Raw genomic sequence first — 20,623 nt, 5'->3', positions numbered from 1 at the left:
TTACGCACACAAAGAAGTAACGGTCCAGGAGCCTTTTATGTAAGACTTTTATGTAAGACGCTATGTCTTGCTTGTCATGAATCCAGTTGCATGAGCCCTTCCCGTTTTTGGGGATTTTTCCATTAAAGAGGCAGGTACTTCGTGTGTTTTCGGGATGTTCTTTATTAATTGGTCTTATTTGAAGTGTTACATGAAAGCTCTCTCTCTCTCTCTCTCTCTCTCTCTCTCTCTCTCTCTCTCTCTCTCTCTCTCTCTCTCTCTCTCTCTCTCTCTCTTCATATGACCGCAATACAGAACTCAATTCTAATTCGTATCCAAGTCAGGCCCGACATCATTGCTTTTAGTAACCATTGCAAAGAATGACCGATTCTATATAAAGAGGCCCTGGACGAGGTGGGCCCTTAACCCTACGGGGCTGCAGCAATTAACAATTTTTAGTTTTTTTTTTAAATACCAGGAAAAGAAAGATTTGGACGCGTTACCTTAAAAATCCATTTGGCCTTTGTTGACCAAGTCGGTGTATTACTACCTGATTGCTAGTAGACGATTGTTTTTCTCAGATGATGATAAAGAGAGAATAAAAAAGTTTACGTGAAAGACTGTCAAAAATTTTACCGTCTTTTCACAGAGAGAGAGAGAGAGAGAGAGAGAGAGAGAGAGAGAGAGAGAGAGAGAGAGAGAGAGAGAGAGAGAGAAAACCTCTATAAGGTGATCTTCACACTACTGGAGAGCTGCCGGCGAGATGAAATAATTCCACAAGCTCTCTCTCTCTCTCTCTCTCTCTCTCTCTCTCTCTCTCTCTCTCTCTCTCTCTCTCTATGCATACTCTAGATTTTGCGGAAGAATGTCGTCTTCACGGTACTTTTCAAGTAGCACACGATAAGAAAGCTGAACGGGAAAAGACTATCGCGTGATGACCACAAACAATATTGGGTGGATATGTCTTCTTTATTTTTTCTTTATTTTTAATTCACACAATTCGTTTGTTTGCTAATGCAGTTGCCAGTGATTGCAGATGTTTACTTTCTAGCTGGTATGTTTTGGAAACATGCTAACTTTATTCCGTAAATATTTCTTTACTTTTCCTGGATATTAAAGTGAGTTTTCATTTCTTGGGATATCAGAGTAATTTAGAAAAAAGTCTTGGTATAATGAAAATAATTTTTCGTTCTGTTTTAGACTTTTTTTTTTTTTAAAAATAATTTACTTATCTTCTACAGTTATTTTTATTAATGCAGAAATTTAAAATTTTTCCTTCTATTTCATTTGGTTGCTTTTTTTTATAACTACTTATTTTAGGCGTTGCTGACCATGTTGTAGTGACGCCAATCAGCAAAAACGCTGTCTTATTTATTATTCACTCAGTGAATTAAATTACCCTACAACTCTCCAGCAATGGTGGTGTCGGGGAAAAAAACTATCTTCGTTATGGCGTCAGAACCTTTATGTATCTCTTATAATCATTTTCTTCCAACGATGGAGTGGTTCTGAAGACCTAGATCCCGTTATGGGATATAGTTCCCGAGAAAACAAAACTCCATCATTTCAGCGCTCGTCTCTTACTTAACTGCTAAGTTATGCAGTGAAACGATTATTATTAGTAGGAGTAATATTTACCACTGCAACTCCGTAAAACGCAATCTGATCATAATATTCCGTCGCTTAACATTAACTGTCATCTTTATTTCTGTCCACCATTTCATTGTTTCACTAACAGTGTAAATTTGTTTATAAATGTGTATATTTTAATAACTGATTTTTTTTTATTGAGGACAGATAAACTTGTTTATTCATTTGCTATTGTTATGTCTGCAATCCTTTCCCTGAATGTATTTATTTCAGAGGGAAATGAATTTAGCGATTCGCCCCGCCAGTAAACCACTGTTGTATTGACCAGCGTTAGATTAATTAATTTTTATCTTTTTCGACGTCTCTGCTCCTTTAGTTTGAGCAAAAACGGCACAACGCGCCACTTCGAGGCGCAGTGTGAAAAAAAATACGTGAAAGAAGCAAAGATAAGCGTGTCTCTCGCGAAAAGATAAAAAGATGTAATGGAAGGCTGAATAATGAAATAACTTGTAGCTCTCATGCAGGAAGAACATTAACTAAGTGAAAACAAGAGCAGAAAATAATATTCGCTCAGTTCCAGCATCAATTCAAGGAATTCCAGTGATGCCGCAGTAGTTTCAACGATACACAAATGTACTCGGCGGAAAGTGCGGTGCGCCAGAGAGCTATTTTTTAGGAAATTATTGACAATAAAAGCAAAACATATACTGCGCAAACGGGAACTACAGCGATGATAACTTCCGCATGTAAGAGAAGGATGCTGCAAGTATCGGAGAGAGAGAGAGAGAGAGAGAGAGAGAGAGAGAGAGAGAGAGAGAGAGAGAGAGAGAGAGAGAATGGATGACGAGAGTTTAGAGATGGTAGGAAAGGTTTGTATTAATACAATTTGCTTTCCAATAGTACCGTGGCCAGTTGATTTTGTGAATTTTATTTACAGTGACTGTAGTTACAACGATGCATTTGTGTAACAATGTTATAAACAGATCTGTAAGAGCTCCGACTCGGAAAAGTGGCACTTTTATTCTAAATTACCACCGTTATCTGTTCCTGTTTGATATGTACCACGAAATAAGACATTCTATATCTTTGGCAGTTACTGCCTATAGCTTGTCTATATCTCCTAACTTGGCTATGTCTCCTGACTCGAAAATCAACAAATTATCTCCGTAGCTTTTGACCCGAAAATGCTCTTGAAAAGTCTCTTTATACGGTAATGCAGCCTAAAATAAATACTTCCTAGTCATATATATCTCACCATTATCTTTTGAGGTTGTTGGACGTTGGCTGTGCCTGGTTAAAATAATTTTAGTCAGTTTTTTTCCCACCGATATACTGTACAGTATGAAGGCTGCTTTTGTCCAACCTATATTCTTTAGAATTTCCACCTCAGTTTTTTCTGTAAGTCATACCGTAATTCCTAACGCGTACAATTTGCTGCTGCAATGTTCTTGACATTCTGATATTTGTCGGATTCTTCGAATGCCTCAGCCCCATTAGTAGTTGGACCGTCAGGTAAATCAATCTCCTCGTCATTCTCGTGTAATGCAAATTATTTTACTTCATTTTTTTTTTCAAAAAGACACGTTCTCACATTGACCAGGATCATACGAATTAATGATTCTAATAATGAATTGAATGGTTTCAGTCTATCTGACGTTGCAACTCTAGTGTCCAGTCACCTAATAGACGAACCTTAAATTTCAGTATGTATGGGTGCAGGTACAGTTTCCTAGCTATTGTATAGCTACCGTCTTTGAACATTCTATCTAGAGGAGCAGTCTTGTTGTTATTATTCATGGTTTTGGTACACTATTCATGGCGCTCTTACTGATTGTGATACTGAATTTTCCTTGGATGATTTACATTGTAAGTTCTGTGCATTTGCGAAGTTTTACCGCTTCTGCAAATAAGCGTTTACATTGTTTTAACTCTTCTCAGCGTCATTTTTCGTATTCTCATGTACTTTCCAATTCAGTTTTTTTTTCACATTTGAGGAAACCCATTTGACGTATCTGTCTAAACCGATATATATGTATATATATCTATATATATATATATATATATATATATATATATATATATATATATATATATATATATATATATATATATATATATATATATATATATATATATACATGTGTGTGTGTATGATGATCTGTATGCCTATAACTTTGTATGCTCATGAATTTCTCCTTAAACTACAAGTCTGAAATATAAAAATGAGATGCCATTTGAATCGCAAAGCGTTACGGATAGTAATGAAGTACTCAAGATCTTTAGGTGTTGGATATGCATTTCAGCCCGGTTTATTTGATACCCCAAAAATGCATGATGATAGTAAACGGTGGATAGCGGAAGATGAGCATTGCAGTGTGATATCCGTAGATTCTTTAAACCTCTTCCCAGACATAAGACGAAGTAAAAAAAAATTAATTGTAATAGTAATGAGGTGAGGATCATTATGATAAACTTTTCAACCCCGATTCGGCTCCCTGCATTTTCATGTAGGCAAAAATAATTTTTAAGCTCTGTCTTTCCACCTATTTAGGAGGTTCTCACGGCTTCGTTTTTAAAAGATTAGCAACAATATGAAACTACACTTTCTATATTTTCTTCCGTCTCACTCTTTTATTCCTGCTTTTCTTTATTGTTCTACAGCTGTAAAGAAAGAGGAAGCATCGTTAGAATTTATCCAGATTGATGTCTATTGTTTTCAACAGTTTTGCCATCATTTGATAATTTTGCTTAATGATTTTTTAATTTTCTCGTGAAGAGAGAGAGAGAGAGAGAGAGAGAGAGAGAGAGAGAGAGAGAGAGAGAGAGAGAGAGAGAGAGAGAGACGTTATCCATTATGATGACAAATGCTAAATCAGCGGGCAATCAAGTCATTATCTCGAAGTTTTGCTGAATCAGGTCGGATGTTATGTTTGTAGCCAATTCACAGTGTTTGCCTACACTAAGTTTCAGTGCATCTGACTCTCGACAGTGCAGAGTTGACAAGTTTTTGTCGTTACTGAAACATAGTAGAGCTCTTAAATATAAGTGCTGTTCATGATTTTATGGAGAAATCGCTCTTATTTTTCTTTTTATTGAAAACATTTACAACAACTTGTTTCACAGAGAAAGTGTGGTAGGGGTGGGTCATATTAGTCAAAAGATGGAGACACTGACAGGATTACGACAGGGAAGAACAAGAAGGCTGCTACGACAGGCTTGCCCTAATTAGGCAATGTGCTGTAGATAGAAAAATGAATGAATCAACAGCAAAGCAACCCTGAGATATGTGTTATGAAAACGGTTCTGGGGAAGCGGTGTCTTAAAGAATGCTGTCATTAATTTGCTCTCTTACACTTGTGACTGTTTTTATCACTTCAGAAAGTTGGAGGGAAGAGTTACTTTCAGTTGGCATAGGTGGTGTTTTGGAACTTTCGTTCTCCGTAATATTGCTGATTTCCAAGTGGCATCTTGTAAAATGTCGAAGTTGTTGAAGTCACTGTGTGAATGAAATTAAGGATAAAAATCGTACGAGTGGTCCGAAAACAATATATCTCCACACTAAACGCAGTTATATATAATAATACTACACAATGAATGCAGAATAAAAATGTTAGTAATCGGGTATACCTGCTCATTTTGTCTGTCAAAACACTTTGAGGCCAGAAAATCATTCGAGTGGAAACTACTAATACATGAGGCAAAGAAACAGCAATGCAGAGTTACAGTATTCACATATTTGCCATTCCTCTTGAACAGAGAAGGTATCCGACTCGTCGTTAACTAGACTGAGACCAGCTGAAGAATAGATAAACAAATATTTGCTCAGAGCAATTAACTCGCCCAGCAAGTCAGTAGGAAATATGAGAGTAACTCTGTTGAAGAGAGAAAGTAATAGAACTAATGAATTATCACCTAACAGTTTGCGCCGAAAGAATGTATTTATAAAGGAAGGTCGCCTCAGCATGAAATCCTCTTGAAAAAAGAAATGCAATCGGAGCGTAGATTTGTTTCCGTAGATTTCGTGGAAAGATCTCGTTACGATGATAATGCTGATAGCTTTGCGTCATAGGGACGTGCGCAAGGGTTTCGTTATTTCTTTCTTGCGGGTCACTTATCTATTTGGGAAGCGTTCTTATACGTTACTGCGTTGATTACATAGAATTTAATGGCGGTTCAATACTGATTCTGTCGCTGCTGTGTCACTTTGTTGCTGTCTCCCATCCACCCACCCGCACACACACACACACACACACACACACACACACACACACACACAACAGTGATATTTAAATCTTGTAACTCTTGACTAGTGCCGTAATAGGTCAGTCGTCTCTCTCTCTCTCTCTCTCTCTCTCTCTCTCTCTCTCTCTCTTCTCATTGATCAATATCTCGGAAGCTCGTTGAGAAGGTCATCTAAATAATGCATTTGCACACATTTTTCACAGAACTAATCAAGTAATCTTTTCGAGTTAAGCCTGATATAACTGTTGTTATCATGATTATTATAATCGATATGTTCTCTTATTGTTGTCTTCGATGGAAAATACAGTGAGTTGCCGGTCCCATCCACTTATGGTTTTAAAAAAGTTAAATTGACTTCCCTAACTGGGCGTTGTGGCCACCTGGTCATCATTAAGATGGCCGCTGGAAGCGTTAAGTAAGCCTTGAAAATGCAAAAATATAACGGTTATTCTTGAAAGTTAATCTTTTCGTCGCCATTTCTGTGGCCTTAATGTCATGGCTTGGTTGGGTTAAGAAACGTCTCATTATTTGGAGACTTCGGATGCATGATCCTACAGTTTTCGAAAAATACTAATTATTATGATTTTGTAGTAATCAGAGACGGAAAATACTCAGACTGAAAGTGAACCATTGCACCCGGTCCTCTTATCTTCGGACTTTATTATTTATAATTGATGAAAGAATACATTTGCAGTAAGTATATCAACGATATTAACAGTAAAGGCTGTTGACTGAGACATGACAGATGTTTAGAGTATGTCGATTATTGTGAATCTAACCAGTACAACATCCCACACTCGGTGTAATAATTCTTAGGAATTCATTCCATTGCTTTAAAATCAATCAGATCTATAAATGTAATTTCAGCTGCTTATGTGAAGCATATTTTTAGTCCACCAAGAAAGATTTATCTTCGAAAGGCGAATCAAAAGGATTGTTATTGATGAGGCCTCAAATAGTTTCAAGAAGAGCGACCTTCACTCAATAGATTCGGTTAGTATTGTGTGACTCCGTCTGCCGAGACAAATCTGACCAATAAAAGAAGCACTACTTTGCATTTTGTGATTCTTGGTAGCCTTTGAATCCAAAAAAGCTTTACTATGCGTGTGTGTGTATGTGTCTCTATATATGTATCATCCTTGTGTGTGCATGTATCCCTCTCTCTTATGAATCTTTCATATGTATAAACGCCCTATCATGTATTTAGATGATAATATTTCACCGGATGTTATTATTATTATTATTATTATTATTATTATTATTATTATTATTATTATTATTATTATTATTATTAAAAAAATGAACCCTATTCATAGCTGGAGAACAGTTACCACCATTCACAATTCAAGACCAGTGCAGAAACAGATTTTCACATTGTTAATAATCTTTGCTTTGGGTTTACGTCTGTTGGCAGATCAAGAGATAATCACGTTCATGAAAAAGAAGAGGATGTAACAGTGCTGAAATCATCTTCATCCATCGTGTACATCAGGAGGGACGGAGTGTTGCAATGTGGCGCTCTTTCGGAACAGTTTGGAGGTTTTCATAAGAAGAGTAATTACATGGGAAAAAGCTGTCGTTATTACGTGTCTCAGAGTTACCGCCCTCATCATTGCTCGGTGTTTACTTTCGTTTTTATCTTCGATCTTTTTATGCCTATGCTATTTTTCTCTCTGATTCGTGATAACCAGCCAGTCTGTGTATCTATGTCTTAGATATGTCCGTTCTAAGTTTTTGGGGTAAACGACATAGCTTCTTAAGGGTTACACTTCCCACTGTTCAGGAGGTTAAACTCGGATGGTGGTTTTGATGCTGGTTAAAAGTTGAGTATACCTTAGTTTAACCAGACCACTGAGCTGGTTAACAGCTCTCCTAGGGCTGGCCCGAAGGATCAGATTTATTTTTACGTAGCCAAGAACCAACTGGTTACCTAGCAACTGGACCTACAGCTTATTGTGGAATCCGAACCACATTATGACGAGAAATGAATTTCTATCTCCAGAAATAAATTTCTCTGATTCTTCATTGGCCGCTCGGAGAGTCTAACGCTTGGGCAACAGCGTGCCAGCCGAAAGCTCTACCCGCCCCTCCAGTGAAGAACTAATATAAATATCTTGTTGGCTACTGTATGGTATGACTTCATTGTTGGTCTTATGTATTATCATTACGTAGAATTTACAAGAGTAGTGGATTTGAGGTGATTCTTGTTGAGGAAGAAGCATATCACTTCTCTCTCTCTCTCTCTCTCTCTCTCTCTCTCTCTCTCTCTCTCTCTCTCTCTCTCTCTCTCTCTCTCTCCACTGCAACCGGGAGGAGCTTAATTCTATGATAGTCGTCAGAGTTCGTCCTATTTGTTTGGCGACTACTAGTGACAAATGTATTTCTTCTTATTAGGGAGATACGTAACTTTTAGCAGTTCATATATATATATATATATATATATATATATATATATATATATATATATATATATATATATATATATATATATATATATATATATATATATATATATATATATGAATGTGCATATCATTCCTTAGCCGGTAACTAAAGACTCCAATTTTAAAAAAAAATTACTGTAATATGCAATAGGGTTACAAGACAACCGTATTTTCCCGCAGTATGGTAAAGATACATCAAATGAGTGTTGGTTAGGGCAGTTTTGTGACGAAATATGCATGACTGTGTGTCTGGCATATCATTACTCACTACTGTTTCTTTACTGTGTATTTGTAGTCATCCTCTCGGCTATTTTAGGGGTTCATAGCCTATATGTCTTGAATGAGTCTTTCATTTGACCCCTATATTTTATCCATCAATAACCAGTTTTAATTTTTTTTCTAGTTTTCTTTACTGTGCCAAAGATTTTCAGTTACGCAACCAGAACGTTCCTATCTCAATATCCCATTTTTCTCCCAAAATGATATTTTTTTAATCGCATAATATGTTTTTTATTCTCTATATGCATAGTAGTAAGACTAGGTAATCGAATTTATGGTAGAGTAGTTCTATCGGTGATACATGTGTGAAAGTTGACGTAGTCTCCAAGGATCTCGGAAAAGGAAATTTGCTAGCGATTTCAAATTCCGTTATGGCGTCCTTGTTTAAAAATGGATGCCAATTAGCTGGTAAATTGAACGTTTAGTCTTTGAAAATGGCTGGATTGTTCCATCAACTAATTTTTTTATACTTATGTCTGAAAGTAAGCATACGTATATAGGTGATGTACTGAGAACTCCAACAGGGCAAATATTTTTTCAAGATGGTCACCGTATCAAATGAAATGTCGAACTTCTGATGTTGTTGCTTTGGATTGAAGGGTTTTTAGTTTCATTTCATGTTGTGTAGAAAATTATTTCTTTCTGAAACAGTTCCAATAAGAATTTTGGTCGTGCGCTGGATTCAACAACAATCTAGTGTCAATTAGACTACGTTGGGGTTAGGAGTGTTATTAATAGTAGGGGCAGTGCATTTGTTCAGGATGTCTGTAGTGTCCTTTCGATAGACCTCTCCCTCAAATCTCATCTGTAACTCGTTCAAGTTGAGTGCACAGAAATGGACACGCTTTGTCAGAGGTTGGCTAGCCACAGGCGAAACTAAGTGACTTTTGATTTCTCAGTAATTTATGAGATGAGACTGACTTATCTCGCATTGAATTAACCATTTTGAGAACTAGGAATAAACTGCAACTATACCGCGAATCTTTACCTACAGATACCGTACTGCTTGTTTGGTAATTCTTTCTAGGCTTTCCATTCACCTCATGAGGTGGGAGTGACACTGATTAACAGGATCCAGAAGTGACCAGAAAATTTCTGAAGAGAAACTTTGCCGTCTACAAATTGGGGCCGGATTTCTATGTAGTCACAGTTGATCTAGCTTACGAACAGAGCAACGTATTTATCGAAGGAGCTGCCTGAATTACAGAGGATCCATGAGCACTGGGAAGATGGATGTGATTGGAGCTAAAGTGATTCGTTTGGTTGCAAACTATGAAGTCTGCAACTTAGGAAGTAATTGTCACAGTGAGCATGGATTAAACACAAAGGAAATAAACTGATTCCATTGCAGCTGAGATGATCAAATATGCTCACATCGAAGGGGAAAAACATTTCAAGTTGTTAAAGGCGGATCTACAACATATCAGTTATTGCTCTTCCTATCAGCTTATGAGGAATGATAAGATTTTCTTTAAGCTCAAGCCTGATGTTAGCGGAACGAACTACACCATAAAAGAATTAAAGGATGACTATCAGCTTTGTCTCCAGCATATTCATCTTATGCGAAAACAGACAGTGTAACTTGCAGGATCACTTCAAGCTTTAGAACCAATCAATCACTTGTTCTTTTTGTGACTAAGTCACAGCTGTGTATGATACTGACGATAAAGTGACATTACCCAAGATAAAGCCATCATCTTACGTTCTTATCCTAGATGTGCCTGCATTGATAAATTCCATGATACCATGTTTACCCCAATCTTTAGACGACTATGGAAGTAAGACCCCACTTGTCAACATACAGAAAAATTATTGTATACAAAGAGTCTAACATTGCATGTCATGTTACCGAAAGTCCATTATAGAGCCGAGGCGAGGGTTAAAAGGGTAAAAAGACTGAGGATAGTGACAGGTACTGACAAAACTCCAACAAAATGGTGGTCTCTTCCAAGATAAATACAATAAGGCAGAGTTATTATATATTACTTTTGACAAAAATATGGAAATAATGACAGAAAATAGACATTGTTACACTGTAGAAAAGAGCCGCCATCAGCCAAGATTCTGGACTGAATCTGGGGTCTTCAGGTAGCTGTGATGAATGGGACACTGGACTTTTCTTACAAGCCTAACATGCGGCTACTGTAAGACCAAACTCCTTTATAATTAAAGCCAGTAACATACTGTACTTCTGCCCCCATCTGTTATGACGGCCTAATACAGATAACTTTTGTTAATTGGGAAAACCAGGTGGACCTTGATGTGTGCAGTAGTTTTGACTAGAGGAAAAGAGAAAACGCAGGGAATTGTGTGCTGTCATACTTCCTGTGGGTTTGAAATGTCAGCATTCTGCAGCAAGCATGGTTTCTAAGTAAAGGGGTCATAAGTTCATTCACAAAAGTCATTTGGTGTCCATCTGAGGTTGAAGAAAGTAACCAACCAACACTGGATGATTTTGTAGGCTTTATATTTTATAGAGCACTTTCATTTTAGCTGTTTATGAGACGTGGCTTTACTTGTTTACCAAAAAGCAGAGACTATATTACTTAGTACGTCTAACTGGAATAACAATCAAAGAGCCTGCAAAATCCAGGTAGGAATGTGCAAAAGCCAGACACACAGCTCCTTCTACTAGGGATGGATCAAATTGCAAGGAAATGGAAAATCTTTTGGAATGCCCCTGCACTTATTGGAGAATACTGTCTTGTGTTGAATTAGATGTCATTGAAACATGGAATGAACTGATGTGCACATGCTAGAGCTGTGAACTCAGCTGCATAGGTCTTTGCAGTAACTGTTGCCAGTCCTAGAAGGACTAAAGAGAGACTGACATCGTTAAGTTACTGCTTGGGTGCACGTGGATGTTTGCACTGGATGAACTGGAGATTAGTTACTTTATGTTGAATAGTTTTGAAAATTGTCTTCTTGTTGAGTGACTGGGGCACTGTGGTAAAATTTTAATGAATCGGCGGGTGTTCCTCAGTTTAGCAAAGCTGATGTCGACATGATCTAAAAATATTTTAAAAAACCCTAAGGGCCGGGAACTTGGCAGATGAAGCAAGATAAATTTTGTGACTAAAAACTTTAATAAAATCTTGATCGGATAATTTAGTTCTTAGAAAGCTTTAAATGTGAGCGCATAAAGAATGGAACATTCTGCAAGGTTTTTTTTTTACAGTGTTTATTTTATTCTCCAAAAGGGGGGTACCGTAAGGAAAATCACTGTCAATGCCACTAGCGGTTATTTTATAACAAAAGATTGTGAATACGAACGGCTCCAGTTCACAGAAATTTTGTTGTAAAAAAATTGAAAAAAGACGAGAAAGAGAGAAAACAATAAAATCCTTGCCGTTTTTTGCTCTCGTCACAAACACGTTCAATACAGCTGTGTCATGTGGCGAGTTCTTGCCTTGGGCGGGGTGAGCAATCTGAGCATCACGCGGTATTCATGTGTGGTGCCGCATCCAAGGCCGAGGTCCCCGTTCACGAATGAGTGCTTCCGGTATTACATCTTGAAGTTAATGATACCTTGTTAAGGGATATGAGAAAATGTGACTCTATGCGCTTTCATGTTCACTTTTCACGGGATTCGGTTTGGAAAGCTTGTTTTCAACACCGCTTGACGTTTTCTGGTTCAAGGTTGTCTATTAAAGATTGGATTGCATTTAGTGTATTTCACACGCAAATATACTGTATATATATTTATATATATGTATGTATGTATATATTTATATACATATACATTATATATATGTATATACATACACACATAAATATATATATATATATATATATATATATATATATATATATATATATACATACATATACATATATATACGTATATATATATATATATATATATATATATATATATATATATATATATATATATATATATATATATATATATATATATATACTCTGCATTTCTGTCTTTTTCGGTCTAGAGAGACAGACGGTTAGAAAGAGAAAAAGTAAAATATTCTTGGTCAGCTTTGAATATATAACTAAAAGTAATGTGATCTTGTGTCCTGTATATTTTCATGATTATGATCAGCTTCATTGTTGTTATTGCTTTCATGGGTATCACTATTTTATCTTATTTTATTTATTTATGTTACATTCATTATGAACTTAAGCTACCAGAACAAGCACCGTAAGAAATAAACAAGAAACTCATTTACATTCAACGGAAAGCTACACACGCCTGAAGGTTAATGATCACTACTGACGTATCCTGTTTGCCACCTTGACCTGGCGTTGACCTGACGGAAGTATCCCATTCGTTTCAGAGCGTGACAGCGGCCGTGGCAAGTCTTGGGGTCAGCGAAGATGCCATCACCTTTCCCCAGTTCTGCGAAGTCGTGGCGACCATCCTCACCCAGGGGGGTAAGTACAGTACCAAGCAAGACCTTGTACATTACTGTAATGTATACTTATAATAAATGGAAATTTTTTTATAAGAAGTAGGATATGAAAATGGAAATTACGATAAAAAAAAAATTCGCAGCGACGTTTCGTAGACTTTCTAATAAACATTAAATCTGTTTCATGTTTATATATAAAAAATTTGCATAGTTAGCGTTTAAATTCCATCGAGAGAGAGTGCTATTGAAGACTGCTAGTAATCAGAAGATGAAATTGATAATACAAGAGATGAACCAAGGAAGTCAGTCCAGTTATAGAAGAGAAATTTTGTAGGAAAGTAGGAAATCGACAGTATAACCGGGTTCATACGAGTTTTTATTCAAGGGAAACTAACTCATCGGTGATATGCTTTGAAATGAAGGCTACAGTTCTACGTGTAAATGTCAGAAAGTTTGTTTTATCGCCGAATCAGTATCACTTGTGTGGATACGTTAAATAACTTTACACTTTGGACTACAATATTTCATATATCAGTTTCCAGTTTTACAAGAAATTATTATGAATACTGCGTAAGTATCGAATAGATTAAATGATAAATAATTTTCTTCGGGATTTTTTTACCCCAAAGTTTATTTGCCCACCTATGATTTTGCCCGGAAGGCGTTCATAACTTTTGACCAAATTTAGTGTGTTGATAATGCAGGGCAAAAATTCAAATAGATTTACAAAATCATTCAATGACACCATAAACTGAAATAACGTCGCTGTAATAAAAGATCCCAAAGATGGTTGACCACGGCATCTAACGGGAAAACATTAATGATAGATAGAAAATGGTCTGCCCCACACGTTTTGATCATTATTTTAAAGACCCACTACTCTATATAATTGAAGTTATTTTTACTTATTGTTTTATGCCTGATATAGGTCTTCAGTGATTGCCAATAATACATTTTTTGATGATTTTAATGCGCCAGTTTTATTAATAAAGAATTTAACGATTAAAAATATCTGAAATATGTAATTGTAATAGCCACAATGCCCTCTTAACTTCTTGACCAGTAGATTCTACATATATATTTCAGCCTAAAAACCAATAAAAACGATTGCCCATTTGGCTACGATGGTGAGGATGGGTCTATTCCAGCTCTAATAAATATATCTGAAAACGACAGGTATATGTATGTACGAGAGGTAATGGACTTTTATCCTTCTCGTGGTCAGGTCGGCAACGCGACCTCCTTGTGATTATGGTGACGCGGGTTCGTTTCCCGCGACCGGGCATCAAAGTCTCTTCAGTTTCTTGCGTTTGGATCTTACGGCTTTGTAGTGACAAGCATATCCAAAAAAGCGCGAAGAATTCAAGAAGTTAAGAGGGCATTGTGGCTATTACAATTACATATGTATCTGGTAAAAGCGACCAGTAGATTCTACATATCTGAAATATGTATAGGTCATTTAGTGTAAATACCTTGTAGGTATACTAATTGATGTAAAGCCCTCGTTACGTATCAGCAAATGGATAAAACACATTTATATATTTATCAACAATTGTTAAAAAAATTTTTTTGTCAGCTGTAATGCTTAGATGTCGAGGCAATCTTTTAAAGAGTATAGGTGACATGTAATGTAATATAGTGAACCATGAAAATAAGGAATTCCGTTTTCTCTGTTTGCTGTACTGAAAATAGTTTTTCTCTTCCCGTAGAGTATAGGGGACTGAAAAATTTTGCAACCGGTTCTTAAATCTTCATTTTATCTAAATGCTTATTTCGACCATTCGTAGTAGGGAACGAAACGGCTGGTATTAATGGATTCGAATGAATGAAATTGGTTGTTGGAGGTCAAGAGCAACTGTTACCAATGGAGAATGCAACTTCCTCGCTGTGATCTCATGTCGAATAGAAAATGGTCACAGTTCTAACTAACGTGACAGTATATCAAATCGATTATTGCACGGACTGCAGATGTAAAGTTTTTCTTACTTTTAAGATCTGTTATTCGTGTCATGACCTCTTTTGTTCTCCAGAGTATAATCGATATCGACTAGAGAAATTGTAGGATGAATAACAATTCGATAATTTATTTTCAGATCCTCATTTGGGATATTGTTTTTCATATAGCCTATATTCTCGTTGAACTTGAAATTTTTCCTGGTCAGTACCTTCTTTTATAAATTTTAAGTAATCTGACACTGCATTGTATTATTATGCTTTCTTACGGTAGTTTCGAAAGCTGAAAAGGGCTTACTTTCATATATGATTTTTTTAGTATATAGTCTAGATTTTTCATAAATCAGTTATTTCATCGTATTATGGCTCATGCATACTGTGCAGTTGTAGGATATTCGAACTTATGTCTGTCACTGATTTGCTCTCTACCCTGCACATTGCAAGGAGCTTTAGATTGTAAAAGACACGAGATTTTGTTTCTGCAGTGTGGGTTATCTTGGTCTTGTTGGTAAGTCGCTCGTCTCAACAAAATATCAGGTATTTTCATAGCTCCTTGGTTGAATTATATGAATTATTAGGTAGTTCGTTCATTAGCCCTCAGAGTTTGTCCCGATGGATGCCCGTGACACATCGTAATTCCACTTCACGGATCGTGAAACCTGCGGTATGATCATGTCCCCAGTATTTAAGTATTTATTCCAGTTGCTTAAAAAGATGTATGCACACTGGACAGTACTTTACCCGTAACTGTTACGTAATGAAAACACGGCGAGGGACTTTGTTCCTTGAATATTACTGTTATTTTTCAGGCTGTGCCTATCGCTCTAAATTTCAGTGTTTGTATATTTGAATAATTGACTATAATAGTGACTATTACAAATTAAAATTAATATAATACAAGATTGTTAAAACTATTCGGTTCAGTGCTGCGCGCACCCATTCATGTATGACTGTGTGTGTGTATATATATATATATATATATATATATATATATATATATATATATATATATATATATATATATATATATATATATATATATATATAACCTTCCGTTCGCGTAAAACTGGAAAGTTGATTGAATATTGTGTAATTTAACCCGGTCTACTCACGTGAGTCCCGTTTCTGTACTCTGTAGGTAGAATTGTTTTTCTCTTGAAATTTAAGCAATAAAATTTTAAGTTAGTGAAGTTAGTTATTTACGGTTTTTGTTACATATCGGCACAATTATAACATACGTGTTTTTCAAAGTTTAAATGCCACCCGATATGTCCATTGGCAAAAACAAAGATGCTGGCCACTCGCCAACAGTCACGCCATAATTGTTTTGACACACTTGGAATTCTCCGGTCGATACCAGCGCCGTGTATTCACATCTGGCACTAATGAAGGAAGGGCAGGCGAGGTCATCGGCAATCAGCTTAGTCCTCACTTTCAAATTAGAAGGGGTGACCTGCGGTAACCCTGCACGTGAGGATGTTTACGGTCTTCGTAATCTCGCCTGAACTCTTGGAGGAAAAATGCCCCAAGCCCGAACTTCATTATTGTTGTTGTTGTTGCTGCTGCTGCTGTTGTTATTGTAATTTTCGTTGTAGTTGGTTTAGTTACAGCCAACAGCGTTATTATTAGTGTGGTAATTTTAATAAAAGTAGAATGGCGGTAATAAATCTGGAAATTATCAGTAGCGTTATTATATATTTCCTGAAAGATATCAATGCGTTCATTTTAAACATTGCATTTCTTTTTATATTCTGATCAAAGATTATAATTTTTTACTAACTGTTCAGTCTGAATGTTGAGGTTTTAGCTGCTATCAGGTATTTGTACATGCGAAGGTTAATTGCTGGCCTTTTTACAGAAAAAAACGCATCCAGGTCTGTAGAAGATTTGCTTTAATATAATTGACGAAATTTACAGTTTAATCTCTTATTTAAAGTTTATTTTCCGCGGCGATTTCCTTCTAACTTGACTTTTTCTACAGTTTTTTGGTTGCTAATTATGGATTAATCTTCAATTTTTGTCGCACGAATGTAATTAACCTCTGAAGTCCATCCAACAAGGGGTTTCCATACGCGATCTTCACAAGACAGAGCACGGGTACGTCTGTTTGGAACGGTTCATATCCCGTCCGGCGAGTGCAATAACTTGTTAACGTATGGGTAGCCCCCCGGGCCAATACTAAACACGGCAAAGGGACATTCCATCCCCCCGATGCCAGTGCTAAACACGGCGAAATGCATTTAATTCCCTCCTGTTGGCGAATGACTCCCTCTCGTTTTTCCTCCAGCAGCGTAAATATGTCCGCTCCATTTCTGTGTTCTCCCCCACCCAAAACCCCGAATTCCCTCAGTCCGCCTTACTGTTGAGTAGAGTTAGGGGGCAAATGACAGTTGGCCGACAACAAACAAACTCACCGCCAGTATCAGAAGCCATAAAAGTGTATAAAAACAGTTTCCAAGGTAAAAACTGGCGCGGAGCTAGTACTTAGAATAACATCGCATTATATCAATATTCAAAGTTATCACTTTTACGACGATAGATTCAATTAATTTTTATCAGAGAAAGCCAAGGTAATTTCCAAGTTACCCCTATATACGTAAGCTGCAGTTACAGAAAACGAGACTCTCAGGGAAAATGTCATTCGAAAGGAATACTATGATGTTTTCATTGAGGGCTAGTTATATAAAATTTTTCAAGAATAGAAAGAGTTTTCTTTGGTTAAGAAATAATTACATTTCGAATCATTGCGGTAACAGACGAACTTGAAGATATTTTATTGGAACCTTTGTTATTTTTAGTTTAAAAATTTCTAGGAGACCTCATGATTTTATACTCACCTATTTACTGTATGAATGCTGTACTTAATTTAAACTACTTTCGGCCAGTAAAATGCATTTCTCAGTGTTTAACTAATCTCTGGGTAGCTTGAGGCATAGTGCGTTTTATCAGTCTTTTCTTAAATACTCAACTAGGCCACGACATATATATATAGCTATCAATGTAACTATCCATATCTATGTGTATATATATATATATATATATATATATATATATATATATATATATATATATATATATACACATACATACATACATACATATATATATATACATATATATATATATATATATATATATATATATATATGTATATATATATATATATTCACGTTCCATATTTTGGTGATTCAGTTACACATATATATGCATGTATGTATGTATGCATGTATGTATAAACACACACACACATATATATATATATGTATATATAAAGCTAATATGATGGTTCCCTATTATTAAATAATACAAGACTTCGTAAAGCTAAATACGGGAAGAACAGGGACCCACAACAATATCAGTGTAATTTAAAAACATCAAGATTAGGGATACAGAAGAATGGGCGAAGTAGACACTGTTATGAAAATACAAGGGTTAGCGCTTAATGCCTTTGTTTAGCTCACCTTCGCCACCTCTTCGTAATAGCAAGAACGGTGATGGATCCAAAAAACTGAAAAAAGTTTGCATTAATTGCAATAATTCGTGTGCTTTCCCATCAAGGTATTGCTTATATTATGGTCATGGACCAAAGAGACGATAACATACATTAATCATCTGAAAAAGAAAATGTAATTGTTATATATTCTAAGTACATTACTATAATGATTAATGGAAAAACAACAATTTGTTACATAGTAACTGTTCATTATTTTCAACCTTATTTGCTGTGGGTACACTACTGTGCTAAAGCTTCTAGGTTGTACACCCCTTGCCTATAATTAATGAGAAATAACAGTTCCTGTTCAAAACTAATTTGTTCGTTGTAAGTGCTTCCTGTGACAGAATTTAATAATGAATTTGATAATTCTACAAGGTGGGAAAACAAATAAGGGCCAGTTCAGTGACCAAACTCATCTTTCCAAACGCACGTTGGCAAATCTACAAAATTTTGAACAGATGCCCATGAAGGTTATATTTGGCAAGAAAAAGCCGGAGGATAAAATGATAAAATGGATAAAATCCATTTTATCGTGTGTTAATTTTAAAATTATTATTAAGAATGAACCTTCTTCCGGAGAAACTCATTGGTAGAAACCTTAAGATCTCTAGGATGTATTGAAAGTAAATAGGGAATCCCTGTTATTTTGTGATAACAGTTCATAAATAAATTCTGAAGATGAGACCAGATCTTAATATTCCATTCATATGGTTATTGTTCAAAATACAGATTGGCAAAATTAGGTCTACAATTAAAATCTATGGGGCTTTTTTTTTTCGTTTGTTTGTATATTTTATTAAAAGAATTTAACAAAATTACTTCCAATTCAGATTAATATCTCCGCAATCTTAATTGATATTAGTTTTCTTATGGACCAAATTAATTTCTACATCAGATTTGAAGCACTGATTATATAATGCCACAGCATATAGGACAAGTGGCAATGTCGTATACTGTATATGTATACTGTATATGTAGCAGACATGAAATTATCTGGACTGTCACTGTTTTCATGAATAAAGAAAGTTTTAGTAACATTTTATTATTTTAACAATCTAACTGTTGTTTCCATTTTCTATTTTGTCTTACAGTTTACTGTATCCTACACCAAATTAGCCATAACTTCATAGTATTTGGTAATAAAACCTAAATCCTGTGGGATCTTTATACGAATTCAGGGATGAAATGCTTTGAAAAAAAAAAATAAAGTTCGAGGAAAGGGGCTCGGAGCATTGGCAACCCTATCTTGAATGGCTTTGATAATTTTGGTCTTCCTTATTGGTAAAATAAATCTAAAAGACAGTTTGTATTATATATACTATATATATATATATACATATATATACACACATACATATTATATTATAGATATATATGTAAACATGTATATAGGTATATATATATATATATATATATATATATATATATATATATATATATATATATATATATATATATATATATATATATATATACATATATATGTATTTATATATATTATGTATATATATATATATATATATATATATATATATATATATATATATATATATATATATATATATATATATATATATATGTGTGTGTGTGTGAGATTTATCAGTGTGATGAAATGAAAGTAGAAATGTCTAAAGCAACATCCTCCATTTTGTTATCATACTGAATAAATATATTTTCTCTCTCCCTGTTCAAAAATCCTTAAGGTTGCACTGCATATCTCAAAGTTACTAAATGAATGATGCATACGTAAAAGAAAGGAGTGCCCTAGGAAATTCATAAATATTTCATTTACTGTACTTAGGACAAGTTATGCAGTTCGCTGACATAACTCAGCTGATGTGTGAAAAAAATAACAGAATATAATTGCTAGAACTAACAGAGATAGAACAATTGAACAAGTATCTGTCTGTGAATTTCTAATCAACGTTTTCCTCGATTACTGATGAGAAGTCTTTTATCACGATCTTCATTCCTTAGTCATGCAAAGCTATTGTTCGTCAGCACAAACAAAAGGCTACGTATCACCCAGCTATGGGAACAGCTACAGCCGGTTATGTTATCCATCTATTTATTTTGTTTCTTTTAGTGCACTCTGTTTTAATGTTTAAGAAAATCATCCCAGCCTTTGATTTCAAGTGCTTGGTTGATGATGTTAGAGCTTTCTCCACCTAAGAATTTTTTAAGGGGACCTAGCTGTTGTGCAAGTTACACCCAGTGTAAAGTGATGGGTTATTTGTGGCTCAGTAATTGAATTTTACATAATTTTACAT

At 35.4% G+C, this 20,623-nt stretch overlaps 1 protein-coding gene across 8 annotated transcripts in view; it reads left to right on the top strand.

Annotated features, from left to right (window-relative positions):
• The window catches only part of LOC136850667 (rab11 family-interacting protein 4A-like), a 396,666-nt gene that overhangs the window by 131,920 nt on the left and 244,123 nt on the right, over positions 1-20,623 (top strand). For all 8 annotated transcript variants that reach the window (XM_067124430.1, XM_067124431.1, XM_067124428.1 and 5 more), the window contains exon 2: positions 12,830-12,926. In XM_067124430.1, coding sequence (XP_066980531.1) covers positions 12,830-12,926 — 97 coding nt within the window. The remainder of the gene's footprint in view (positions 1-12,829; positions 12,927-20,623) is intronic.

Source organism: Macrobrachium rosenbergii, chromosome 22 (assembly GCF_040412425.1).
Source record: "Macrobrachium rosenbergii isolate ZJJX-2024 chromosome 22, ASM4041242v1, whole genome shotgun sequence".
Taxonomy (NCBI): Eukaryota; Metazoa; Arthropoda; class Malacostraca; order Decapoda; family Palaemonidae; genus Macrobrachium; species Macrobrachium rosenbergii.
This window is presented reverse-complemented; position numbering and strand designations above follow the sequence as displayed.